The sequence below is a fragment of the Eublepharis macularius genome, chromosome 12, assembly GCF_028583425.1.
Source record: "Eublepharis macularius isolate TG4126 chromosome 12, MPM_Emac_v1.0, whole genome shotgun sequence".
In the NCBI taxonomy this organism is placed as follows: domain Eukaryota; kingdom Metazoa; phylum Chordata; class Lepidosauria; order Squamata; family Eublepharidae; genus Eublepharis; species Eublepharis macularius.
Window position 1 is genome coordinate 76430847 of NC_072801.1, and position 27927 is coordinate 76458773.

Below are 27927 nucleotides of genomic sequence, written 5' to 3' on the forward strand. Positions count from 1 at the left end.
CCAGGATAAATAACACAGATATGGCACGAGGTAAGTGACAAGACCACCCCCTCCTTCCAGGAGAGAGTATAGGCACCTGCAGCAATGCCAGTTGCTACTGCGAACCCATTAAGGACAATGACTTCCCTTTTCTGTTAAATTCCAGTATCTGACTTGGTGAATTAAAACATCCCTATGATATAATTTTAAATTAGTAAACCCCGAACCACATTCAGCAATGTGATGCTGCAGTTTATTAAATGCTTAATAGGTAGTACAGTGCTCATCTAGAATAAACAACAATTATGTGTTCTATTTGGAATAATGAACGTTTGAAAAGCAGAACATACAGTACTAAGGTTCGCAGAAAGCCTGCTCAGATATGATATCCAGGAACTCACAGAGAGAATAAACATAAATGTATTGCCCTTTGCTGGATCATCTTTGCTCCACACCTGTATTCTTCTAGCTGTATTTGAAGAAGTGAGCTGTGCTTACAAAAGCTTGTACCCTACCACAAATTTTGTTCGTCTTATAAGTGCTACTGGACTCTTGCTCTTTTCTACTGCTACATACAGACTAACATGGCTATCCATTTTGATCTTGTATTTTTCTCGGTATTGAAATGGAGGCTGTGAATTGCAAAAGGCCCGTCCTTGCATTGCAAGCAAGTATTGCTGGTAAGATTTCAAGTGACAGCAAAGACCTCAAGGGGGAAGCAGCCAGTCTGAAATACATATCTTTGCTTTGGAACTGCAAGACTTCACAAAGCACGCAGGTATCTCTGATGATCAGTTTTGTGGCAAATGGAGTCTATTGAGGAAGCAGATGCATGACATCCTTTCCTGATGAGACCAGGAATCTTGATAAGATGGAGACGATGCTAGCTGGAAGGGCCACTGTTTTAAATAGGTCTGTGCAGGTTTTGTAGAAAGACTCTGTTAAGAGCTCGAAGGTCTTGCTGGATCCCAGTCTCCTGTCGGAGAAACAGGTTCATGACAGTGAAAAATGCTTTTTCCCTGCTATATCTAACTGGACACCTAGTTTCAGATACCTGATCCAGCCATGCTAATCTATGCTTTAGGAACCTTGAGGTTTGATTACTGTGACATACTCTACGGGCCAAGCTACAAGTGACGAATGACACTTGAACGGCAAGTGGATTGAGTGGAAAGCAAGGGAACAGGAAGAAATACACTTGCTGTTCAAGTGTCATTCGTCACTTGTAGCTTGGCCCTAAGTGGGGCTGCCCTTGAAGATGATCCGTAAATTGCAGTCGGTACAAAATGTGACTTGCCAAAAAGGTATTTTGTAGTTTGTCTCTCAGACGCAGTATATCCAGGGAGGTTAAAACATTTCCCCTCTGGTTTCTGCACGGTTTTTTAAATGTGGGGTCTTGTCCATTTATTCTTGAGTAGGGACTGTCTAGTTTGTCCAATAACAAGGGCAGAAGGTCGTTCTTAATTTTTTTATTTTTTATTTATTTTTATTTTACTTCATTTATACCCTGCCTTTCTCTCCAATGGGAACCCAAAGTGCCTTACATCGTTCTCCTCTCCTGCATTTTTTCCTTGTGAGGTAGGTTAGGCTGAGAATGTGTTGACACATAATGACATTTCGAACACAGGAGAAAAAGCAAATGGAAGATGTTGATGTTATTAGATCCTGTGATAATATAACCTCAGTATAATAATAAAACCGCTTTAATGGAAACCTCATTATTTATTTGTTTAGATATTTACAAACTGCTTTTCTCCCCAATAGGGACCAAAACTGGCTTAGAGCATAATTTCCCTCCATTTTTTTCCTCACAACAATCACCCTGAGGGTTCGATTAGGCTGAGAGAGAATGATTGGCCCAAATTCACCCAGTGAGATTCTATAGCAAAGTGATATTTTCAGGAGTATAACTGTGTTGGTCCGCAGTAGACGACCAAGATTCAGATCCAATCGCAGCTTAAAGACCAATCATATTTGCAGGGTATGAGCTTTCGAGAGCCAATAAAAACTGGCTCTCCCAGATGCTAGCCTGATACTTGAACTACTATACCCCCTGATTTTCTTCCCATTACAGAAGGGAAACTCATAATTGCTGAAGCTGTAGCTGGAGAAACCCCCAACTCTTTGCAAGTGTAAATGAGTATGCAGGAGGGGGAGAAACTGTAAGAAGCAGCGTCGTGAAGAATAATTATTGTAGGTTTATCGCCTTGCATTTCCTTCATTATCCTACACCTTGTAATCTACTTTTTGTTTTGTAAATCCACAAGGAGGCAGTACAGGCTTAAAAATTAAGCTGGTAAATTCCCTTTGGTAGGATGGATGCTGGGAACTTGCCTGAAATTTATAAGAATTCCACCCACTTCAGGTGGTCTGTATCCATTGACCTGCAGGCTGTGGCAAGAAAAAAACAAAACAAAATTCCCATAAGAACCTTAAAGATCGGCAACATTTATTTCATTATGAGCTTTCCTGAGTCACAGCTCACTTACTAAAGTATGTTTTAGAAAGGTTCCAGGCAACCTACAGAAGGCTGTAGTTACCGTGGCGTTTCAACACTACATAATCCTAAACACAATAAAGCCTTGAGCCTAGAGTACAGTTGCCTCAGAGCTTCCTCCTCCTCCTCCTCCTCCTGTAACTGCCATACAGTAAATCCAGATTGGCCCACTTCCCCACAGATCCCCACTTGGAGAAACCCTGTGGTCAGCAGCTGACAAGTTCGTGTTCTAAATCCACCACCATGAGGCTTGGGACCAGCATACCTAAGGGACCGTCTCTCTGCCACACAGTAAACCCAAGTGGGCCCTGTTGCCTACAGATCCCCAACTGGAGAAACACTAACATATGTTTGTGGTCAGCAACTGACAAGTTTGTGTTCCAGATCCAGCCTCATGAGAGTTGCCGAGTGGCCCACCAGCTGCAAAGAGACAACAAGTCTCCAACATCCCCTCTCCCCGCTCTTGAAAGAGCTGCCATACACATATTTTGGGAAACAGAATCACTGCTGCTAGGATCAGTCCTTCCAGAAGAAGGCAGATGTGCTCCAGATGTGCTTGGTTAATCCCACTGTTAGCACCAGATTTGGAGCCCATTTCTCAGGGCAGGTAGCCATGAGCCAGTGCCCCAGGTCTTCCCAGGCCAGTCCCCACTGACCAATGTAACCTTTGCCTCCACTGTGATTGCTGGGGCTACTTTCTAGAGATTGAGCAACCGCCTCCACTCATCCAGTTTAAGCCAGAGAACCTTGGGGAGAACAGGGGTGGGGTGGGGGGAGGAATCAGCAGAGCAAGTCGCTCCAGGATACTGCAGCCCAGAGATCCAGTCTCATGCCACAGGCCAATGGTTGTCCCTCCCTCTTCATAAGTGACGCCATCTCTGATTCTGAAGAGTTGTGATCTCATATGCGTACTGTCCCCTCCTTTTATGCCTATGATTTATGCAAAGACAAGCTCACTTTTACTTCCTATTTAAACCCTTCAAAGTCTCTTCTTCTCACCCAGACCTCCTGGCTCAGGGGAAGGAGTCCGATTGAGATCTTGTCCGACTTTCCGCTATGCCCTCCTTGTTGCCCGCACTCGTTTTGTGGGCTATCTCTCCCTGTATGTTGGGCTTTTACATTTCAGTTCCTTCCACCTTTATATATGGCATCCATGGGATAACTCTTGTCTGGTGCCATTTCGATGTCAACCATTTCTCCTTTTTTCTTTCCCTACCAGGTGTCCTCTCGCAGGTGGTTCTGACCCAACCAGATCATGTGGTGAAAAAACCAGGAGAATCCCATACTCTCTCCTGTGCTGTTGCTGGTTTTAGTGCTACCAGTACCTGGATGAGCTGGATCATGCAGAAACCTGGCAAAGGATTGGAATGGCTGGTTTGGTGCTATAGTTCTGGAGGGAATTACTTTTCTTCTGCAATCAAAGGGCGATTCAAAACCTTAAAGGACAGTTCCAACTTCTATCTGCAAATGGATAGCCTGACAGTGGAGGACACGGCTGTGTATTACTGCACCAGAGATCTGTATAGCAGCTCCACAGTGGTACATCTCAGGACAAAAACTGCTTCCTGGGATAAGCTCAATCAAAGGGCATTTGGGCCTTCTCTTCTGTCTTAGACAGGTCCTTTTCCTGGTGGGCATATCAAACCCAGTTCTTGATCACAATTCCTCCCTGGCCTTTTGACACCCATTATCCTTCCTGGGAAAGAGAAATGAAACAGGGGGATAAAAGGGTCCATGTTCAAGTAGTGCACGTGAGGAAAAGGCAGTTGGGTCAAGAAGTAGGATTGCCAGCTCCAGGTTAGGAAATTCCTGGAAATTTTGAGGGTGTAACCTGAAGAGGGCAGTGTTTTGTGTGGGGAAGTACCTCAGCGGAGTATTATACCCTAGAACAGGGGTGGGCAAATTGCGGCCCGCGGGCCACATGCGGCCTGCTACAGAGTTTTTTGTGGCCCGCCAAGACAGTCAGAAAAATCCGCCTTGAACCGAGATTTCCTTCATTTCCTTCATTCCTACATTTGTAGGATGATATGAAATTAGCACAATAAATAAATTGAATAAAACTACCACTATTTTATTTAATTTATATTTGATTTTTATGATACAATTTATACCTTTTCTGAAATGCAAAGTTAACTAATGAATGCAATCATTTTAAAAGGTGCGGCCCTCCGCTACCCTCCGCTCCCACAAAGTGGCCCCCGAGCAAAAACAATTGCCTACCCCTGCCCTAGAAAGTCCACCCTTCAAAGCATCTGTTTTCTGCAAGGAGATTTCTGGAGATTTTGTGGGTTGGCCTGATGAGGGCAGGGTTTGGGGCACAGGAGGGACTTCAGTGGGGTATAATACCATAGACCAGGGGTGGCCAAAGTTGCTTAATGTAAAAGCCACATACAATAAGTGTCAGATGTTTGAGAGCCACAAGACATGATGCATTGAAGTGACTTCAAATGAAGAGGTGGGTTTGGGGCAGTGTTGTAAAAGTGATATCACAATAAGGGGTGGGGTTTGGGTGCAGTATGTTGAAAGTGACATCATCGGAAGGGGTGGAGCTTGGGAAGAGCCATCTCCTGACCTTTGACTTGGAAGTGACATCACAGAAGTGATGTCACATCCTTGCTAGGCTTCACCCCCAAAGTCCCCAGGTATTTTCTGAGTCAGAACTAGCAACCGTAACATTTTTATTGAAAATATGAAAGAAGGAAGGAAGGAAGGGAAAAAGGAAAAGGGAGGGAAACACATGGAAAGAAAGAAGGAAAGGGAGGGAAATAAAATAAAATGTATGGCCACAGCGATACTCAGAGACCTCTGGGAGCCGCACAAGATGTCTAGAAGAGCCACGTGTGGCTCCTGAGCCGCAGTTTGGCCAGCCCTGCCATAGACAGTCCACCCTCCAAAGCAGCCATTTTCTCCAAGGGAACTGATCTCTATTGCACAAAGATCAGTTGTATTTCTGGGATATTTCCAATCATCCCCTGGAGAATGGCAACCCTATCGAGAAGTGAGTGTGTGAAGGTGAAGTAGTGAGCAGGTACACGATTTTTAAAAAAGATTATTGTATTTATTTATTGAATGTATACCCCACCTTTCTACCCTTGTCAGGGCCACAGCATCTAAAACATTAATCTCCCTCTCCAGGGAGATTTGTCGGTCTTCCATTCTTGTCTTCTGCCAGTGAGAAAAGACTTTTTTGTTTTGTTGGGTGTTTCATTAACTTTTCTTACAGCTCTTCTCTGTTTTTGAACGTTTATGTGTATACAGTATGTTTTATTTAACTGTTTAAAATATTTTTATATATTTACATTTAAAAGCTTTTTAATATCTCAAATGTTTTAATGGTTCAGAGTTTTGGTTTAATGTGTGCCACCTCGAAGACTCTGAATTAGGCGGAAAGGCAACATAGAAATGTTTTAAATAAATAAATACATTAAAACATACATAATAAAACATCTTATAAAACATTAAAACCAAAGAAAAGCACATAATTCAAAGAATTAAAACCAAGCTAAAATATATGTGTGTATAAAGTGATCGAGGGGGGGCAGGGGGAGTAGTCTGCCCCTGGCGCCACCAGGGAGGGGGCGCCAGGAGCAGCTGCCAGCTGCCGGAGCACGCGGGCAGCAGCGGGCAGCCTCGCAGCCCCCCACGCTGCCTTTCGCCTGCCCCGAGGGACAGGGGGCGGCCGGCTTGCCGCTCACCCCCTGTCCTGCAGGGCAGGCAAAGGGCAGTGCAGCCCCCACACCATGCGCCTGCCCCGCAGAAGAGGGGGCAGCTGGCTGCCCCCTATCCTGCGGGGCAGGCGCATGGTGTGGGCAGCCTCGCAGCCCCCACCACTGCCTTTTGCCTGCCCTGCAGGACAGGGTGTGTGGCAAGCTGACCGCCCCCTGTCCTGTGGGGCAGGCGAAAGGCAGCGCGGAGGGCTGCGAGGCCGCCCGCGCCATTCGCCTGCGGGGAGGTGAATGGCATGGGCGGCTTCCCAGCCCCGCATGCTGCTTCCACCGCCCTGAGTGATGACATCACCAAAATGACATCATCATGTCGCGCCGGGAGTGTGCACGCGCGAGTTAGGACTAGGGTTGCCCCGGGCACCGGCAACCCTAGATCTGGCCCTGCATGCAACCTTCCCTCTCCATGAAAAACACATACAATACAAAATCAAATGCATGTACATAAAAATAATAAAAATGGTAAGGAGGGATCCATTAGGAAATGCTAAATGAAACAAAGTCTTCACCCTCTGGTGGAAGACAGCAACAAAAGGGGACTGGTGAGTTTCTCTAGGGAGAAAGTTCTGGAATGTTAGTGCTATGAATTGAAAAGCCCTTTCCCAGACTGCCACCTGTCTAATCTCAGAAGGCAGAGAAACCCAAACCAGAGCTTTAGAAGATGAGCAGAGTGGTTGTAGGCAGTCTGCCAACACCAGCACCTTGAATTGTGCCCGGAAACAGATTGGGAGCCAGTGATGGGCCAAGTGATATGATCTCTATGCCCTGTTCCAGGGCCAAGCTACAAGTGATGAATGACATTTGAACGGCAAGTGAACAGGCTCGCATGTATTCCTCCCTGTTCACTTGCGCTCCACTTGCACTCCATTCGATCACGTAGTGATCGAGTGGAGCACAAGTGAACAGGAAGGAATACATGTCAGTCTGTTCACTTGCCGTTCAAGTGTCATTCGTCACTTGTAGCTTGGCCCCCAGTCAACATCTGGGCTGCAGCATTCTGCACCTATTGAAGTTTTCAAATACTTTTCACAGGGGCAGCACCACACAGAGTGCATCGCAATCATCTAATTTTGATATAAAGAGAGGCCGTTTTCACACTACTAACCTGCTTCCATAACATTGTGAAACATCGCGCAAAAAACGCGGAAGATAGCGTCTTCTTGGGAGAGTTTTGTGCGATGTCGCGCAAAACTCTCGTGAGAAGACGCTATCTTCCGCGTTTTTTGCCCCACATTTCACAACGTTACGGAAGCAGGTGAGTAGTGTGAAAACAGCCCAGGTTGCGAAATTCTTGGAGATTTGAGAGTGGAGCCTAGGGAAGGTAGGGTTTGAGGAGGGGAGGGACCTCAGCAGGGTATAAAGGCAAAATCAGCATTTTCTCCAGGCAAATTAGTCTTTGTAGCCTGGAAATCAGTTATAATTTTGAGAGATCTCCAGGCCCCATCTCGTTTCCGCCACCTGGTCGTCCCATTATCTCAGGCAGCATCTCCATCTTAGAGCCACTGGCTAGGTATATAGATTTTTTTCTTACAGCCAGCAGTTAGGAAAAGTCTATCCTACATCAAAGATTCTAGGGATTTCATTAGATATATAGAGGGACAACAGATAGAGGAGAATTCATTACTAATGACAATGGATGTGGCTGCTCTATATACATCCATACCCAATGATGGGGCTCGGATGGTCATCGAGTCCACTTTAAGATCTCGCCCTAGCCATGATCCTCCTATTGAATTTCTTTTACAGCTGTTCAATTTAGTAGTAGAAAAGAACTATTTCCGGTTTGCCAATCAATTTTACTTTCAGACAAAAGGAGCAGCCATGGGGTGTGCCACCGCCCCAATCGTGGCTAATCTGTATATGTCCAACATATACAGAAAGGTATGCGCCAGGCTCCACTGGGGGAGTTGAGGGACCTGGCAACCCTAGTGATGATGTCACTTCCCAGAAGTGACATAATCGTGCAGCCAGGGAGCCCGAAAGGACACTAAAAAGGGGAGTGCCAGATCTGCCTCCTGCCCAGAGGGTAAAGAAACCTGGCAACCCTTGGAGAGGTTCTAGTCAAGCAGGTCACCTTGCAGTGGTTCCTCATATGAGTAGAAGATGCTAAAGGGAAACCCGTTCCCTCATATGCCATGGCTGTGTTATTTACAAGGGCAATTCATGGGATTTGTTTCACGAATGGTTTTTATCTTTAGGATTTGAATGGAATTAATTGTAAGCTGCCTTGAGTTGTAAAAGGAAAGGCAGGATAGCAATATATTAAAGAAACAAACAAACAAAATCACGGCACCATATGGGAGCGAGTGAAGCATTCAATCATGCCCAGTGCAAAGAAGCCAAACTATAAGCTGCCCTGAGAAGATGCTGCTAGTTGTTTCTCTGCATGAATCGCCACTATGTGCTTGCCTCCTCCCCATCTGTATAGCAGGCCATGTGTTCAGCTGCAACATGAGATAGCCGTCTTGAAATCCCTGCTCTGCTATGATACTTGTGGCGAAACGGGGCCTTTCCTCCCACTGGTAGACCCCGCTCTGCCTACTCCTCCCTTTTCACCTCTGGCCAGGCACCTGAAGGGGCTGTCTCCCTTTCCTGTCTCCGGGTAGTTGCTGCCACCACTGTCCCTGTATGGGGCCCTGGTTAGGCAGAACAGCCTCTTAACCTCCCTCCTCAGTTAGTGGGCCCAAGAGGTTGGGGGACCATGTGGAACAGAAGAGCTTTCTTCCTTCATAAATTCCAAAACTCATTTATTTAGCTTCTAACTTTACATAGGCAAATATACAGTGAACAGAAGGAATAATAAAACAGAAACAGAAACCCCTACTGTTATGACCTGTACTTTCTTTGGGGTAGATTTTTCTTTTAATCTTCCCCTTACACCCTCTGGGTAGTTTGCTGCCACCAGGAATATATTATTCCAAAATATTTTATTCAAATTTCCCCTTTGGTAACGTGTTTAAGCGTCAGCCTCCTTCGTGGTTCTATGTGGCCCTGAGGATAGGAATGGGAGATAACAATGACTGCTACTCTGGGATATAACAAAACAAAATAAAAGTATATTTTTTAAGAAGCGTATTGGTTACATAAAAGTAGTTCTTAGTTCTTCTAGTTGCTTCATCCAAACTCATTCACACAGATCTCTTGTAAGGCTTCACACACAGTTAGCCTCTTTCTCTAGGCTCTATATTTCTCTCACAGAGAACTCCTCAGACAGCACACAGCTAGCCTTTTTTCTTTTCACTCTCAATTCTTTCTCAGGTGCACACACAGTTTGCCTGCTTCAAACAGAATGAATATATAGTCTCACAGACACACTCAGTTCAGGCTTCCACTCAGGTTGCCTTTCCCTCACAAATACATGAACACACTCAGGCAGCACACAGCTGGCCTCTCTTCAGGTTCCACACAGGTTATATTTCTGTCATAAATACTTCAACATATTCATGGAGCAAGGCCAGATACATCAGCAAAGACTACACAAGTGTCGGTGGAACCTGGTCATCACTCATGCTTCAGCCACCAATGGTTGCCAAGATGGAGAGTGCCAGCAGTCCCTGGCATTTATAGAGGAGGAAGTGAAGATAGTTGATTCCTCTAAATTTGCCAGTTCTCTGGCTTTCTACTGCTGATCTGCAGGGCCTGCAATCAGACGCTGTTGCTACATGACTTAGCAGGTAATGGACCTCAGTGCTAGGAAGTAACATCAAGAGAAGGCCTTGGCTTCTATAGAAACAGAGTTGGAAGGGAACCCAAAGGTCATCTAGTCCAGCCCTTGCACAATACAGGAAATTCAGAGCTATCTCCCCTCATCTCCCCCAGTGACCCTTGCTCTATGCTCAGTGGAAGGCAAAAAACCTCCAGGAGCCCTGGCCAATCCGGCCTGGATGAAAATTCCTTCCTGACTCCAAAGTGGCAATCAGCATTACCCTGGGCATATAAGAAAGGGTCATGAGAATCGACCACTGGCTCATCCCTTCATCCCTGTACCATGTTTATTGGCTCTCCAGGGCAATGGGTTGGCTGCTATGTGAAACAGGATGCCGGACTAGATGGACCACTTAGTCTGAACTTGGTTGGGGCATGAAATAGCTCTCTGTTTAAGCTATTTTTGGGTGTTGATCTTTATTATGCATGTTCAGGCAGGTAAGCGTGGGCATATTTTCTCTTTCACTGCTGACTGAACTCCATATCCCTTAATATGCTGATTAACACTTCCAGGCGAAAGTCCCAACTCAAGAAAATAATGGCTCATATTGCTTAGTGAAAGGATAATAATCCATGTGCTACTTTACTTCCCGAGGACTGGAGACAAGGGCCACCTGTTTTTGTTACAGCAAGTTAGAAATATACCCTTCTATATCTGGTTGGACAGGTGTCCGTACCCATTAATGAAGTGGAATTTTGCACACCTCTCAGTAGAGAACTGTGTGTTCTGCAAAGGTGTCCACAGGAATGATTGTTTGTTTGTTTGTTTGTTTGTTTGTTTGTTTGTTTGTTTGTTTGTTTGTTTGTTTGTTTGTTTGTTTGTTTGTTTGTTTGTTTGTTTGTTTGTTTGTTTGTAACCCACTCTCCCTGCAAGCAGGTTCAGAGCAGGTAACAACAATCAAACGATCAAATTGGCAGACAATCAAGAGAAGAGGGCTGCATTCTCCGCTCAACAGGAGACCGGCAAAAAAGGAGCCCACTCAGCCCTATCCTCAACCAGGGCCATTTCCACCCCGCTTACCTTGTTCCGGAAAACGGCGAAATCTCGCACGAAATCACGTGAGAAGATGCTGTTATCGCATGAAATCACATGAGAAGATGCTGTTATCGCACGAGAAGACGTGATAACAGCATCTTCGCGCGAGATTTCGCTGTTTTCTGGAACAAGGTAAGCCCTGTGGAAACAGCCCAGATGCCTGGTGGAAAGATAGTAAATCCTGCTGAGCCCTGGTTTCCACCAACAGAGTTTCATCATGTGGATGCCAGGTCCAAAAAGGCCCTGGCCCTGGACGAGGCCAGGTGAGCATCCTTGGAGCAAGAGAGCATTCCAGACCTCTTGTGAACTAGCTGGAAGCGGGTGTGTGCCAGGGTGCATTAAAAATATCAGTAAATTTAGGATTCCAAAAGGATGCGAATGTTTTTTGTCCCCTATGGACATTCTTGAAGGAGTGCTATTTCTCCCTTCGCTACTGGGGACGAGTGACCCTTGCCACAGTCACAACAGATAACTCTTCTGTGGTAATTTAAAAAGCCAGACCCATTAACTATGTCTAAGAAAGATTTTGTACATCTCTCAATAGAGAATTGAATGGTGTGCTATTACGCATACTTTGACTACTGGGGACAAGGAACTCTCCTCACAGTTACAACAGGTAAAAACAACTCTCTTTTACAGTAATTTAGAGAGCCAGGCCCATTAACTAGTTCTAAGTGGGATTTTGCTGATATGATGACTATTTTGACTTTTGTGAACCTGTAGAAAGTGGTCTTGAAATGTTTAATTCTTAAACTGTAAGTTTGATCCAAAGGATACGTTAGCAAGAGTGTTAACACTGTCTTCTCCGTGGCTTGGAGTTGTGATTCTGATACAACTTTTTCACAGTTTGCAGATACAGTTTAAAAGTAGATAACATACAAATGCCATAGATTCCATGACTATCAAGCCATCAGTTTTCATATTTCATTTTTTGTTTAGTTTATTTTTTATTTTTATTGTGGAAAAGTTAAAAGATAGGGTAAAAGAAAGAAAGTAAAACAACAAAAAGACAACTACGAGGAGCCAAGAACGGCCTACATAAAAATTTACAGAGTAAAAACAGTAGAGAAGCATAATAGGCATATTATTAATCCATTACAGTTTTCTACCTATAACAGTTCTTCCTTTATTACCATCTTATGGTCTCTTTAGTATCTTTTTTTCCGTGCCTCATCTTCTTGGTATCTCAAAACATTATTCTTAAAAATCAAACCCACAAATCATCCGTTTATTTTTCTTGGTCTCTCATAGATAGTCCATAAAGGGTTTCCAATTTTCCATAAATATGGAAAGTGTTTTGTCTCTAATTAATATCAGTTTTCATATTTCAGTGAACCATAACTCAGAACAACCTAATCCAGAAGAGAAGGTGTTTAATATCAAATCAATCTTCTGGAAATGAATGGGCAATTGCATCATAAATCTAACCGCATTTATGTTGGAGAAAGCCCCAATGATTTTAAATGAACTTACTTAGAAATAACTTTACATTGGAAATATTGGCGCTTACTGCTAAGCAAGAAGGTTTAGGATTGGGATGCAAGAACTATAGAAGTGATTTTATTGTGCCAAGTATTTGTTTTTACTGAAGAAATATAGATTCTTTCCCCCAATAGTACATTCAGCATCTAAAAATATGGTTGGAGGAACATGTTACATTGTTAAGTAGAAGAAGTCATAACACTGATAGTCAAATGGCCAAAAGGGTCAACCAGAAAGAGCAGAAATATTTCTCCATTGGGTTTGTTGTTAGACTGTATGTGGTTCTCCTACAGTGCAATCCTATGGAGAGTTACTTCAGTCTAAGCCCGTTGACTTCAGTGGGCTTAGACCGGAGTTAACTCCGCATCGGATTGCCCTGTTAAACTCTCTTAATACCACCCTTTTGGTGATCTTTGCAACAGAGCCATACAGTTTGGTTATTGTTCACATGCTAATGACAGAGTAATCAATGTGATTACTATGCTGAGCATTGGATCTGAGGGACCGTGGTAACCGTTAACTTCAGGTAAAGGTTTTCTGCTCTCTTTCCATTCCATGTTTCTTGTTTATTCAGGTATCTAGTCCCTTTGGCAAAATTAGCAGATCTCCATAATGTCCTCTTTAAAAAACAAGATGGTTTTCTTAGCTTCAGAACAAGATTTTCTGACCCCGCATTTTGTATTAGGCAAAATCAATGTAATTTTAATTTTTTTAAAAGGAGGAAAGTACATTTGTGTTCCTGAGAGATAATTTAGACGGTAAGGATTACCATGAAGAGGTGACCTCTGGTATCATGACTTAAGGTCACAATGTTTTTAGACACTGAGAATATCCAGAAAATGGCGACTTTAAAGGGTGGATTTCATGCCATTATACCCTGCTGAGGGCCTTCCCCTCCCCAAAACCCAGCTTTTCCAGGCTCTACCCACCAAGTCCCCAGGTATTTCCCAATCTGGAGCTGGCAAACCTACTCAACTCCAATATCAGGTGACCTCTGGATAATAAAACAGCTTCTCCGTTGGTCTTTGCTGCTTCATTGAAGGTACTTTGCCTTTCTTGTGGATAACAATTTACTCAGAACTTAAGCAGAATACTATTCTCCAAAAGGTGTGAGTTGGGTGGGGTGGGGGCTCTGGGCCCATTTGAATCCTTCCAATTGAAGTCTTTCACTAATGTTATAAAAAGCTGAGGAACAACAAAGCTTGCTGTGGAACCAACCGCCAAAATCATTTCCTCCTTGTTGAAGAGGGAAAATTGACCCCCTCCTCTAGAAAAAAGAGCTATCTATATGTGAGAATATAATTTGTCTTTCTTCCATCCCAGATGAACATTTAACACCTTCCAAAACCCCTGCATCCTTCTGTTCCCCCCCCCAGCTCCTCAAAGTGCCCCCTTTCTTATCCCCCTCATTCCATCAAGTATCACAGACAGTGAAGAGATCGCCGTTGGATGTTTGGCCAAGGATTTCCTACCCAACTCTCTCATCCTCTCTTGGCAAAAGCCAAACAATGAGAGCCTCGAGGCAGCCAAGATCAGGCAATTTCCTTCTATTTTCAACTCTGTTGGGGCTTTTACTGCAAGCTCGGAGGCAACCATCCCTGCTAGGCAGTGGCAGGCATTCGAACCCTTCTACTGCAAGGCAGAACTTGCTTCGGAAACCAGAGTAGCTCGACTCGTTCATCAAAGTAAGTACAGCAAGAACAGCATGGATCAATTTGAAGATGAGCAACAAGTAGTCAGAAAGGGCTGTGGCAATCTTGAAAGCTATTTTGCAAGAATTACTACTTACATAGTATCTAATATCTAGTGAGTTCCTGAAGTGCTACGCCCCTTTAAATTTTTAACATATTAAATAATTATTGAAATCCAATGCAGACCTAATGAATATCAGAATAGGAATGTGATTAATTTCTTTTGAGAGAGAGAGACATAAAAGGTTCAAAATGCCTCAGAAGTTTCCCCTTCTGTCTTGAAAGCCTTGCAGATGTGTGGATGAATGAGAGGTAATAAGGAAATGTGTTCTGCACATGCTCTGTAGCACTCTTTCCTGGATTATACTCTTATTTGATCTGAGGCTGAGCTGTCCACTTCCTGGGATCTGAATGCTGGTCATCAGCATCATCATCAGACCTTTACTGGCATGTAGAATGCTGGTCAGCCCTGGCTTAAAGGAAGCCTTGCTTTCTGGGGATTCAAATAAATATGAAAATATTTCTTCAGAATGTGAATTTGAATGGGTGTGGATTCCAAAATTTGATTCTATAGATCTTTACATATAAATATGACTTCAATCATAGAATCATAGGGTTGGAAGGGACCTCCAGGGTCATCTAGTCCAACCCCCTGCACAATGCAGGAAATTCACAATATGCTGTCACCATATTTAAATTCGCATTGGGCAGTGGCAGTATTTAAATTTCGCCACAATAGTGTTGAATCACCCGGAATACATTCGCTCTTCTAATTTTCCTCCCCTCCCGTAGCACCAATCGCATGCCTTCCACCTGAGATTACTATTCGCGTGCCTCCTCTAGACGACTTTCGTGGTGCCTTCCTAAACGCCACTATTCTCTGCAAGGCTGATCACCTACATACTCGGCACACTGCTATTAAGTGGCTGAAGGATGGGAAAGTGCTTACTTCTGGCTTCACTACCACTACATCAACCAGGCGAGGCCGTGATGGTTATACCATCATCAGCGAGCTCACGGTCACCAAGAAGGACTGGTTTGCTGAGAAGATATTTTCCTGCCAGGTGCAAAATGAGAAGATTAATGAGACAAGGAATGTCAGCAAACCCTCCGCTTGTGAAGGTAAGTTGAATTGTACCTTCCAGCTACATCAGAGAACCTGCCAAATGGATTCCCAGACACTGACTCATCAGTTCTTGTCGTTTGTAAGGAGGACTCAAAATAAGCAAGTGGAGCAACTCATGAAATAAACAATGATTGAGCAGAGAAATTAAATGCTAGCAACAGAGCCTGTTTTTTTAAAAAATGGGCCCTAGAAAACCCAAGAAACCTGGGCTTCCTGCGACAGTGGCTCCCTCTGAAGGGGCAGGTGGGCTCACCTGGCCATCCTGCAGTGGCGGCTCCCTCTGGAGGCCACATTGGCCAAGACACACTTTTTATCCTGGTGCTCCTGCGCAGGCGCACCAGGATAAAACTGCATCGTCGGGAACACAGTTTCTGTTTTACATATGAAGATTTTAAAAAAGGGGAATGAAACTCACTTTGTATGAATTGGCGAACATTCAGATACTGCAAAACCTGAAGATCGGAAATTGAAGCAGGGACTAGGACAAGGCCAGAAGGTATGCGGAGCAGCAATGTGGCATGTCTACCCAAGCCCTATCTAGGAGATCGCCTGGCTTCCCCGCTCATGCTGCATTGAGCTCCATGGAATAACTGTGCGATATAATCTCCCACAAATAGGATATAAGCAAAATTCTGACTTTTGAACTGTTCTCATCTGTGGTTGTTGTGGGTTTTCCGGGCTGTATTGCCGTGGTCTTGGCATTGTAGTTCCTGACGTTTCGCCAGCAGCTGTGGCTGGCATCTTCAGAGGTGTAGCACCAAAAGACAGAGATCTGTGTCACTGAGATCTCAGACACTGAGAGATCTCTGTCTTTTGGTGCTACACCTCTGAAGATGCCAGCCACAGCTGCTGGCGAAACGTCAGGAACTACAATGCCAAGACCACGGCAATACAGCCTGGAAAACCCACAACAACCATCGTTCTCCGGCCGTGAAAGCCTTCGACAATACATGTTCTCATCTGCTCCGCCATGGAAGCTCATTAGGTGACCTTTGGCCAGTCACACTCTCTCAGCCTAATCTACCTCACATGATTGTTGTGGGAATAGAATGGAAGAGAGGAGAATTATGTACGCCACTCCTGATCCCATTGGGGAGAAAGGCAGGGTATAAATGAAGCAAATAAATAAATCAATCAAGTAACAATCATTTGTAGAAAAATGCTTTCCACCTCTACTGTGAAGTGAGCACATGAAAGGAAATGGTTCAAAGAGATGCAGTGGTAAAGGGACAGGGACTATAGAGTATATTAATGTGAATAATGTCTGTTGCTGGAAGTGTGCGCCTACTGAGTAGTTTATGTGCTGTTTAATATATCATGTTTAATCGCTTATCCTTTTTTCAGCATTGTTTCGGCTCTGCATTAAATTTCTGCTCGTTTTCAAGTTTCTGCAAATTTTACATTTGCATACCTTATTGCATCATTTGTTGAAGGTCCCACTTGTTGATTAAATTGACTTACACAGTATAACCCTCCTTGAAAGTGTGCGAAAGATTATCTATAAATAGTCTAAATAAATAAAAAATAAATGTTTATCATTCTCCAGGCCCATCTCCTCTGAGAAATGTTTGATGCCCATATAGTTTAAACAGAACCCTTTGACCACTTCTCAGGTTGGCCAACGTTGGTCAAATGGTTATGTAGGACATCAGCTCATAGGTTATCTATACACCAAATGTTTTCCTCCATGCCAATTTAGACTTGTATTTAGAGCTAAAATGCATTTAGGAAGGCAAATTCTTCTGACTGAAGTTTGCTTGTGAATATTTGAATTTCCATTCTCTTGAGGTATTGTTTTTTAAAAGCATGCTTTGTGATCGGGGTTTTTACAAAAAGACCCTAAAGAAGCCTAACAACTTAAAATTCATCAGCTTAAGACTAGTTAAATACTCCACCAAATGTTAAAAGCAACATTTAAAGTCAAATTTGTATGAAATGTGCTTGTAGGTCCAACCATTTTGTTCTGCTTGCATCTTTAAGATGTACAAAAAGGGATGAATGGCTACATACATGAGCCTCTATAATATCAGGACATTTAGATGAGAATCTGACATATCAAACTTTTGCCAGTTTCATACACTCGTATTAAACACATACAAAAACATGTTACCACACCCTCTGCCCCGTAACAATTAAAAACAGAGAAGTGCCATGATGTGTACTGCAAATCCTGTACTTGTTTTCCTAAAAACTGTATGAAGCAATCACCAAGAGTGTCTGTTCACAACCTGTAAAATTCTCAGTTGATTCGAGAAAGATTGTGATTGGCCACCAAGACAAAGAAACCTAAATATGTTGGTTATTTGAAATATGCTTTTTAAAGTGTTTGGTATGAAGCACCTGGCAGAGATTCAGGAGCCAAGGAATACCACACTTACATTTACTATGGAACTAGAGCCTGATCTCGTCAGATCTCAGAAGCTAAACAGGGTCGGCCTTGGTTAGTTATTGGATGGGAGACCTCTAACAAAGACCAGGGCTGCAGAGGCAGGCAACGGCAAACCACCTCTGTTAGTCTCTTGCCATGAAAACCCCACCAGGGGTCGCCATAAGTCAACTCTGACTTGAGAGCCAGATTTCATTTTTTCAAACATTGTTCTCAGCTGTCCCTCTATTGCTCACCAGGTTGCGATTGTAATGTGCCGATCCATGTGGAGACCATCCCCCCACCCTTCTCTGATATTTACCTGACCAAATCAGCCAGGCTGACCTGCAGAATCTCCAACATACCCTACAGCCAGGATCTTGCAGAACTGAACGTCACCTGGACAAGAGCATCTGACAACAAACCATTGGAGACCGTAATTGGACAAGCTAAAGAGCAAGAAAACAGAGAAATGTTATTCGTGGATGCAACGGTCACCCTTTGCCCAGATGAATGGGAGAATGGGTCCACCTACAAGTGCAAAGTTACTCTTCCCCTAATGGCCAAGGCTGAAGTGAAATCTTTGAAGAAGCAGAATGGTAGGTGACCGCTTTACATCATCCCGCCAAACAACTGAATCCCCCATATGGTTGTCTTTAGCTCATCTTTAGGTCTGGTAAACTCCACAGTCTCCAGAACGGTTCTGAATTGCCCTTGAAATCATTTCTTTCCTACTGTCTGAATTTCTCTGAAGCGGAGATAGGGTACCTGAAAGATTTTGGTCCAGTGGTGCCTTAGAGACTAATGAGATTTTTAGAGTACAAGCTTTTGAGAGTCAGAGCTCCCTTCAAAAGAAGGGTGCCACTGGACCCAAATCCTGTTGTTCTACTGCAGACCTACATGGCTACCTGCCTAAAACTATCTTTATGGGGTAGTCCAAAGATAACCTTTCTCCAATAATTGCTGAAACCAACAAGTTTCAATGACAGTAACCCTTTCAATGGGGATTTCTTTTGTCCTTGCAGTCCAAATTGAGAGTTAGTGATTTGACCACAACCAACCAGAGAGCTTTCAGGGACTCGTACATGAACTTTATTTTTTTAATATATTCATAATCTGCTTTTCTTCTTGGCTCAGGGTTTCCTTAATCCAAAATCAGCACACTGATTTGAGTGCTACTGTTAGCATACAGACTTCTTCTTTTGGTCCACCCTCTTCCGTTGTAGAACTGCATTATCATTTTCCTTTAGACCGGTGTGCTTAATTTGCCACCCATGCAATCAACGACAACCCAACATCCATGTATTGTGTGACCTTTCAAGTGATTGGGAATCCCAGGAAGGAAGTTAACAGCTTCTTGAGCTTCTGTGGCCCACCATACGTGACTGATGGCCCACCATCCATGACAGTTTCATGAGTTGTACAGACTTGATTGCGGAGTACCTTCTTACGCCACCTGGGGGGAGAACCATAGCATCATTGTGTTCAGTGAAAGATGGGTTTATTTCTGGTCGAACAGAACTCTGACTGGGTCGATTTTGCTAATGTTGATTTTGCTGACTCCTGTTCACCTTTCAAAGGCACTCCACTGTGCTGCTTGCACTGAGATCCGTGAGTGGCCAGGCTTAAACTGTCATCTCAAGAAGCTAAACATTCTACATCAGGAATTCCCTCAAATATAATAAGCAACATGCATTTGCTGTTCTCCTTGTGTTCACACACATACTTTTCTTCTTTTCACCATCCAGGTGGCAGTCGCAGGGCTCCGTCCGTCTATGTCCTCCCCCCGCCCCCGGAACAACTGGCTTTGAAGGGAATAGCCACCGTCACTTGCCTGCTGAAAAGTTTCTACCCCAGCGACTTCTTTGTGAAATGGCTGCAGAATGGTGAGCCTGTGGGAGTTTCGGAATACTACACTAGCAACCCCATACAGGACTCCAGGACCCCCAAGAGATACTTCAGCTACAGCATGTTGAATGTCGATGAGCAGGACTGGAGTTCTGGAGTCACCTACACATGTGTGGTGGGACATGAGGCATTTCCTGTGCAGACAATTCAGAAGACCATAGACAAGGACACGGGTAAACCCACATTTCTTAATGTCTCCCTTGTGCTCTCTGACAGCGCCAACACTCGCCACTAACTATTATGGCCAGTTTTTCCTGAACACCCTCCCCACCCCCCGGTTCCACCAGTATCTTTCTCGTATTGCGTCTGTTATCCCATTAGTGGTTCTTCAGTGGGAAAGTTGAGTAATTTTGGATATCTAAAAAGATGCATTTTAAATGTTAAATCATTGGACATCTGCATCTTTTAAAAGGAGAATAACAGGTTGCAATAAAGTATGTTTTTCAAAACAAAGAAAGGAAAGTCTGGCTTGCTGCAAGAAATGGTATCCAGGGAGGGGGTAATACTACTTTTAAATTGCGCAAGTATGGAAAGGGCCACACCATTCCCATTTGAATTCAATGGGAACTAAAGTTTCTTTGAAAAATCCACCCACCGTATCTTCTCAACCATGATCCGAGATTTTCATACAGTACTAAAAGCATTAGCTCCAGTGTTGCACAATGCATGAATCATTGACTTTCTTCTCCCCTCCGTACTCTGGCTGAGGGCTTTTATTACTATTTTCTCTTGCGAGTTGCTCTTCCGTTGCTTCCTCTCTTACTTCATTACACATTATGATGATCTTTGATCTAAACCGTTCAGTTACCATGTCTAAAATGAGGAAGAACTGTTTTAGGAAGCTAGGAAATCCTATTTCACATATTCCATCTCATGGATTTTTTGTAACTTGGAATCACTCAAGATGACATTCTGATAAATGTCTGCCCCATGGCAGTTAGAACCTTAGGAAACCCACGTCCTGCAATAAGGGGCCGGGGTGATGAAAGGTCCTCTTTGAGAAGTTTTGGTTAGAAAAGAGATGTCCCACTCATTGAGTATCAGAACCATCTATAACCATGTTATTTTCACAAGCAAGCCTTTGATTAAACCTTCTCATGAGAATCTGAAACACACTAAAAATGATATCTAATGAAAGCAGAGCTTTTTTTTTATCACCCATGCGTCAATTCCCAAATCGTATACATAATTCGTCTCCGGAGAAGTGACATAGTATGTTCTAAATAAATCTTATATATTCCATGCACATTAAAAGGTAATCATTTCTGTTTAAGCAGAGCTAACGCACACTTTTATCTTTGGACAAAGATAAGCACCAATAAACAATAAACAGTTAACGGGCAACAGCAAGATTGTTCTTCTGAGCTGCCTCCATGTGGCTCTACAACACATGAGCCTTTGTCAAGTAACAAATGCCCAGTACAATAACAGCAATGTTGATGTCATCATTTTTTTTAACGTGTCAATATAAACATATCCAACAAAACAGAAATTCAGTACATGGATTCTAACTTTAAAATATAGGATTAAAAACATCCCAAATCATTTTAGTAAAGAGTCCAGTAGCACCTTTAAGACTAAACAACTTTATTGTAGTGTAAGCTTTCAAAAGCCAAAGCTCTCTTCATCAGATGCATTGTCAGCTTTCGAGAACCACAGCTCTCTTCATCAGATGCATCTCTCTGCATCAGATGCATTGTCAGCTTTCGAGAACCACAGCTCTCTTTGTCAGATGCCTCTGATGATGCATCTGATGAAGAAAGCTGTGGCTCTCAAAAGCTTATGCTACAGTAAAGTTGGTTAGTCTTAAAGGTGCTACTGGACTCTACTATTTTGCTACTTCAGACTAACACAGCTAACTCCTCTGGATCTCTGACCAAAATTCTTTTGTTCACCATGAAGCCTCTTAATGATGGATAAAATGAGATCAACATGAAGGGCCATCTCACCTACATCTAGAAAGCTAGAACTTGGGCATTGGACTGGGTTGTAAATATGGAGAAAAGAATGCCTATATGAATGAAGAACATTGCCTACATTAAACACATCGCCTTGGTCAGATATACCATCCACTGCCCCTGTTGAGATATCAATCACTCATAGACGGGGATGGGGGTGGGGGTGGAAGAGACCATCAACGGCTACTTTGTTATTATTTATTTACTTACAGTCCACCTTTCTCACTGAGATGTATGTCGTATTAGACATTACAAGTGAAGATGCAATATAATCAACAGCTAGGAGCAAAATATAATAATGAACAACAGTTACAACATTCAGTGGAACAGATTCAATAGGATATAGCAGAAATTTTTAAAACAAGCATAAAGCTGAGCACAGAGATGAAATCTTTCTGAAACAAAGCAGAACTAATTTACATGCCATGTTTAGCAGCATGGAAACTCCCTAGAAGGCACGTCTACATCAACAGACAGTACCCACCAGAGTAGCATATAGCCCCTGTCCCTACCATGGCATCTCTCTGAGCTACTTCTTATGACACGGTTCTATCATCTGGATAGAAAGCTCTCCTGAATAATTCAGTTTTACTATCATATTCCAAAACCATTCCTGACGAAAGCTTGTTCGGGAATTTCTGGCAATAGTGGGAATTCTACCACAATTAGATGGAAGACCCAGGGAGGGTCTACAGCTGTTGCTTCTTTTCTAAAAGCAGCTATGGAAAGAAAGAAGGCTAGAGATGAGGTGCTTATTTGGAGACATGCACCGTACTTCCTTTCTTCTCTCCCAACCCTACAGAGAGTTCCATTTGGCCAGAACAAAACTTAGGGCCAAGCTACAAGTGTCAAATGACATAGGTTGGACACTTGTCAGCTTCCCTCAAGTTTTGATGGGAAATGTAGGTGTCCTGGTCTTGCAGCTTGGCTCTCTGACTGCTGTCCAATGGACTTTTCAACTGTCACTTGTCCATCATTCCGCCAAGCTGCCTACATTTCCCATCAAAACTTGAGGGAAGCTGACAAGTGTCCAACCTGTGTCATTCGTTACCTGTAGTTTGGACCTTAGTCAAGTCATCCTTTTTTATTTAATAATGGTGCTTAAGAAAAGACCAATAAGTAGGAAGGTGTAATGGTTGTCCCCACCTACTCCCCAGAAATGCATTTTCCTCAGTGGGAGGAGAACATCATAGGTTAACCTCTTACCCAGCCATTTAACCTTCTTTCCCTTTCTTTCTGTACACAAACTTCTTCCTTGCTCTTCCCTTACACATCTCAGAAACAGTCCCATTCCTTTCTGTCAAGGTCAACCCATAGCAGAAAGAGCAAAGCAAATGGGAGGGGTCACTACCCTTCCCCTTCCCCACCTCATGCTTCAGGGGGTAAAGCAGCCTTGGATGATAAAGATTCTGGGGAAAGAGGTGGTGGAACTCACTGGGTACCATGCATGCATGCACAAAGCACACACAAAGCACACACAAAGCATGCACAAAGCACATGCGCGCGCTCCCAGGACCACGCAATGATGTCACTTCCAGGAAGTGACATCATCATGCAGGTCATGGCCACCCTGTGAGTGCTCCCACGCTCCACAGGAGGCTTGATTCAAGCCCAAACCAGCCTGGAACATGCTGCTGCTGGGCGGGGGAACCCTCCCCCACCTGACAGCAGCCCGATCCTGGCCATTTCGGGCTCAAATTGGGCCGAAACAGGCCCAAAATGGCAAAAATGTCCCAGCTTGGGCCCAAATCGGCCTGGAACGTGCTGCTGCCATGCACGGGAACCCTCCCCTACCCAGCAGCTTCCCAATCCTGGCCATTTCGGGCCCAAATACCCACCAGTCACGTGGGTATTTTTGAGAGGTGCCGGAATGCCGTTCCAGGGTGTTCCAGCTGGAAAAAAGCCCTGAGATCAGTATCAGATGGTTCTGACCTGCTCCTGGAAACAACCTCATTGGAGAAGCCTCAATTGATGGGGTCATACTCAACTTACTTTCTCATGAGGACTCGGGAAGGAATTTTAACCCAGTTAGCTGGATCAGGAATACTGGCACAGCGGATGCTTTCTGTAGTTGTACTGAACCCATTGTAAAGAATAATATAATAAGATATTAAAATCTATAGTGAATTCACATAAGAAAAGACAGGTATAAGCCACAAGCACACACACACACGCTAACAGGACACATTGATATAATGGAGTAGATTGAGTACTGGGCCAAAGAGAAGCTCTGTTCATCCGCGACTTTCACTTTCTCTGTATCTGATGAAGAGAACTGTGATTCTCGAAAGCTTATGCTACAGTAAAGTTGGTTAGTCTTAAAGGTGCTACTGGACTCTTTTCAATTTTGCTACTACAGACTAACACGGCTAACTCCTCTGGAATTTTCTAACTTCTTTATAGTTATAACAATAAATGAAACACTAATTATATCTGAAGAAGTATCCAAAGTATCTGAAGCTGAAGAAGTATCTCAAGTGAGCTGTGACTCACAAAAGCTCATACCCTACCACAAATTTTGTTAGTCCTATAGGTGCTACTGGACTCTTGCTCTTTTCTACACTAATTATAAAACACTCTTTAGGCAATAAATTCAGACTTAAATAGCTAACAACACAGAAGATAAACAGCTACATTATGTAGAGTTCAATTTGCACAGAAAGTTTTAAAAGAAATCCCTACAATATAGAGGAAACTCATAAACTTGGAGGAGGGGCCATGGCTTAGTGGAAGAGCCCCTGCTTTGCATGTGGACAGTCCCAGGCAAAGTTCCTGGCATCTCCAGTTAAGGAATTTAAGTCAGCAGGGTAGAGTTGCTGCCAGTCAGAGTGGACAATATTACGCAAAGTGGGCCAGTGGTTGTCTGATTCAGTGCAAGAGTCCAGTAGCACCTATAAGACTAACATTTGTGGTAGGGTATAAGCTTTCATGAGTCACAGCTCGCTTGTTCAGGTACCTGTGACTCACAAAAGCTCATACCCTACCACAAATTTTGGTATTTTCTACTGCAACAGACAAACACGGCTACCCATCTTGATTCAGTGTAAGACAGCTTCATAGCTGTATGTTCAAAGAAAACCACAAGTATGAGGCATCTCCTCTCTCTTCTTTCAGGGTGTTTTTACCACCATTTTCCTGTATTTAGAAGTGCACCATCCTTGAAGAACATATTCCTGCAATTCAAGCTTTCTATGCTTCAATCACTGAGCTCAAATCCAGTGTTGTTTGCATGTTGGATATATATTGATATTCTACTATGCAGCCAACACAACCAAAGGGGCAGACATGAATCCATCAGCAGCTGCAGCAGCTGCTTGCTTCAGCTTTCAGTCATTCTCCTCCTCTAATTCCCAGCATAGCCTTTTAGAGTGATCAAAGGGGATCGCCTGTCTTCATTTTTCACCAGCAGAGAAGCTGGTTGGGTCCAACCCAATGAAAGTTTGCACTTTGATACATCTGTGATTCTTTAAGGTACCACAAGAAACTTTTTTTGCTTTGTTTTTGTTTCTGCCCAATCCTACTTACCATCCAAGTACTGACCCTGCTTAGCTTCCAAGATCTGACGAGATCGGTCTATACCATGCAGCCTTCCCTCCCCATCAAGAATTAACTGTTGCCTATCAAAAAAAATTCTTTCCTATTCCCTCCTCACTTTCCCTGCCTTTGCCCTTACTGTGTTACCATCTGATATGGTCTCCATCAGCCACATTGAGGCTACTCCTTTTACTATATATTTATTTGGAAAATGTGTTTCCTGAACTCCTAAAGTAAGCAATTTCTGTTTTTCATCCAAAGCTTACCTTGATTGGACTGTATTCATTGATGAAGATGAAGGACTCCTAAACATCTCGTCAACTCTTTCCACTTTCATCGTCCTCTTCCTTGTGAGTCTTTTCTACAGCGGCGCCGTGACTGTCATCAAGGTAAAGTAAATGACATAAGAATTGAAAGGAAATTGGTAGGTTCTAGCTTTATAATCTATGATCCGATAGCCAGTCACTTACAGAAGGGAGGGAAATAGAGAGCAAAGTCTACGTTCACTGATAATAGTCCTGACCTTTTCAATATTCAAAGTGCTTCTAAAGAAAATGGTGGATCAGCTTTGCTCATCTGAACAGGGTCTCCTGCAGGTGCTGGACTGCACACGGGTGAAGTCAGCAGCAGCCTGTACACAGGCTTTCTCTGTGGTGGCTCCTATCCTGTGGAATGACCTGCCTGAGGAAGTCAGAAGAGCCCCCACTCTCCTGGCTTTTCGTAAACGATGCAAAATCAAACTATTCAAAAAGGCTTTTTACTCAAATGGGAGGGCTGTATTGTAGGGACGGGGTCTCAGATGTTTTGCTAATGAGTTAGGGACCATAGATTTCATCACTATATTGCCTTACATATTATTTGTTGCTTTAAATATGCACTCCTATGTACCACCAGTGCTCCATGTTGTCTAATGTTAGTCCTAGAACTGATTATGTTCTGCTCCAGTACTTTTTCTAATCTTTATTGGATTCTTGCTAATACTATGGCTGTCATCACACGGGCTTCTATTTAGCGCGAAAATGGCGCAATTTCCCGGCAAACACCCACCTTATTCCAACACTGATGTGATTTTCTCTCTTCTGCTTTGTGCTTGATAGTCGCGATATTTTGCGCCTCAGTGTGAATGCCTCACATCGATGTTTTTCGCCTTGCCACACCATAGGCCCACCCTTTTTTTCTCTCCTCAATCCCAGAATCCATTTCTCCCGTGACTCCCCCTTTTTTTTTTTGTAATAATGTCCTTATATCGCTATAAGGACATCACACAATGAACATTTTCTGCTGAAGAAAACAAGTAAAAATGACTGAATTGCCATTAGAGAAATTTTTATTTTAACCCAAAACCACATCTCGCTAAAAATGGCCGTGTTCAGTCATTTTCCGGTGTTTTTTTTAAAATTACGATGTTATAGTGATATAATGCCTTTATTTTTTTTTTGCGCGGGAAAATTTTAAACTCTGCAACCATTCTATCCGACTTCCGCTTTCAGTTTTGCGTTACCGAGAGGATCTTAGGCGCGGAAGACTGCAGCCTCATCCAGCTGACAACAACTTCAGTTGTGCACACGGATTTCAGATAATTCAGGAAACAGCAGTAGATTAGGAAGCTAATGTTATTCCGTTATAGCAGAATTAAACGCCAAAAAAAATTTTTTTAATGGGGGGAAGGAGCTGCTTCTGCGCCCATTAGAGAGAACGGAAAAGAGCGCTTAGGTGTGGACAGCTGGGAGCGCGAAGAAACACGAGGTGACCCAAAGAAACGTTACTGTGCCGATATCAGCGATGACGCTATATGCTGTAAATTTAACGGAACAGATGCCCGTGTGACGATGGCCTATGTCTTTTAAACTTGTGTCTATTTACCCTATAGCATTTGTAATAGAAATGTCCTTGATACTGTATTGAAATGTACTTGATACTGATTGTACTAATCTCATACTGTGTAATCCACCTTGAGTCTCAGTGAGAAAGGCGGACTATAAATGACATAAATAAATAAGAATAAAGTAAAAACTATGTGGGTTTTGGAAAACGCTAGGAGAAACGTCTGATGATGGTTGTTGTGGGTTTTCCGGGCTGTATTGCCATGGTCTTGGCATTGAGAGATCTCTGTCTTTTGGTGCTACACCTCTGAAGATGCCAGCCACAGCTGCTGGCGAAACGTCAGGAACTACAATGCCAAGACCACGGCAATACAGCCCGGAAAACCCACAACAACCATCGTTCTCCGGCCGTGAAAGCCTTCGACAATACATCAAACGTCTGATGGTTTATTATTTTAATTAAAAAATTCAGTATACATAAAAGCCATCTCATCCTATAGATTTATTTTTCCCAGGAGCTCCTCCACCAAGAGGATGCATGACCTTCATATTATGGAATCATGGATTTGCAAGGGAACCAACCAGACGTCCAGGCCAGTCCCGTGATTTTATAGGGTAACATGCTCAAGCATAGCTGGATAGATGTGTCCAGGCCTTTCTTCAAAATTTCCTAGCTGGAGGAGTCCCAAGATTCCTAAGAAAGATTCACATGTTGAATTTTTAGGTTTAATACCTAAAATGATTTAAATGCACACTTGCAAAAGTGATATGTCCACAAGCTGAGACAAATATGTCTTTAAATACGTGTATTGTACATTAAGAAGCCATGATTAGCTAAGGTTCCCTGATGAGTGTAATTTCAGGAAGAAACCAGGGTTTGCCATTGTAATAACGTGTGAAAACAGCCTTCAGGTTTTTCTTAATGTCAATTATTTCTTTCTCTCTGTCTGCTTACCTACTTGTCTATCACAAGACTACTGGAGTAGCTGACAGATCAACAGGTCGTCTAACTCAGCGTTCTCCATCAATAGCAAACCGGATGTCCCATTCCAGCTCCATCATATAATGTATGTAATACCATGCTCTGCATTGTTTCATATG

General features: G+C 43.3%; 1 gene segment (V, D, J or C); it reads left to right on the forward strand.

The window, feature by feature from the left end:
• The first annotated feature begins 20 nt into the window (after window positions 1-20).
• On the forward strand, window positions 21-27892 carry LOC129339989 (Ig mu chain C region membrane-bound form-like). The segment is given in 10 exon segments: window positions 21-30; window positions 3696-3996; window positions 6834-6855; window positions 11513-11555; window positions 13798-14106; window positions 14905-15234; window positions 17864-18202; window positions 19352-19684; window positions 25265-25392; window positions 27800-27892. Coding segments are annotated over 10 exon segments (1908 nt in total).
• The last annotated feature ends 35 nt before the right edge of the window (window positions 27893-27927 follow it).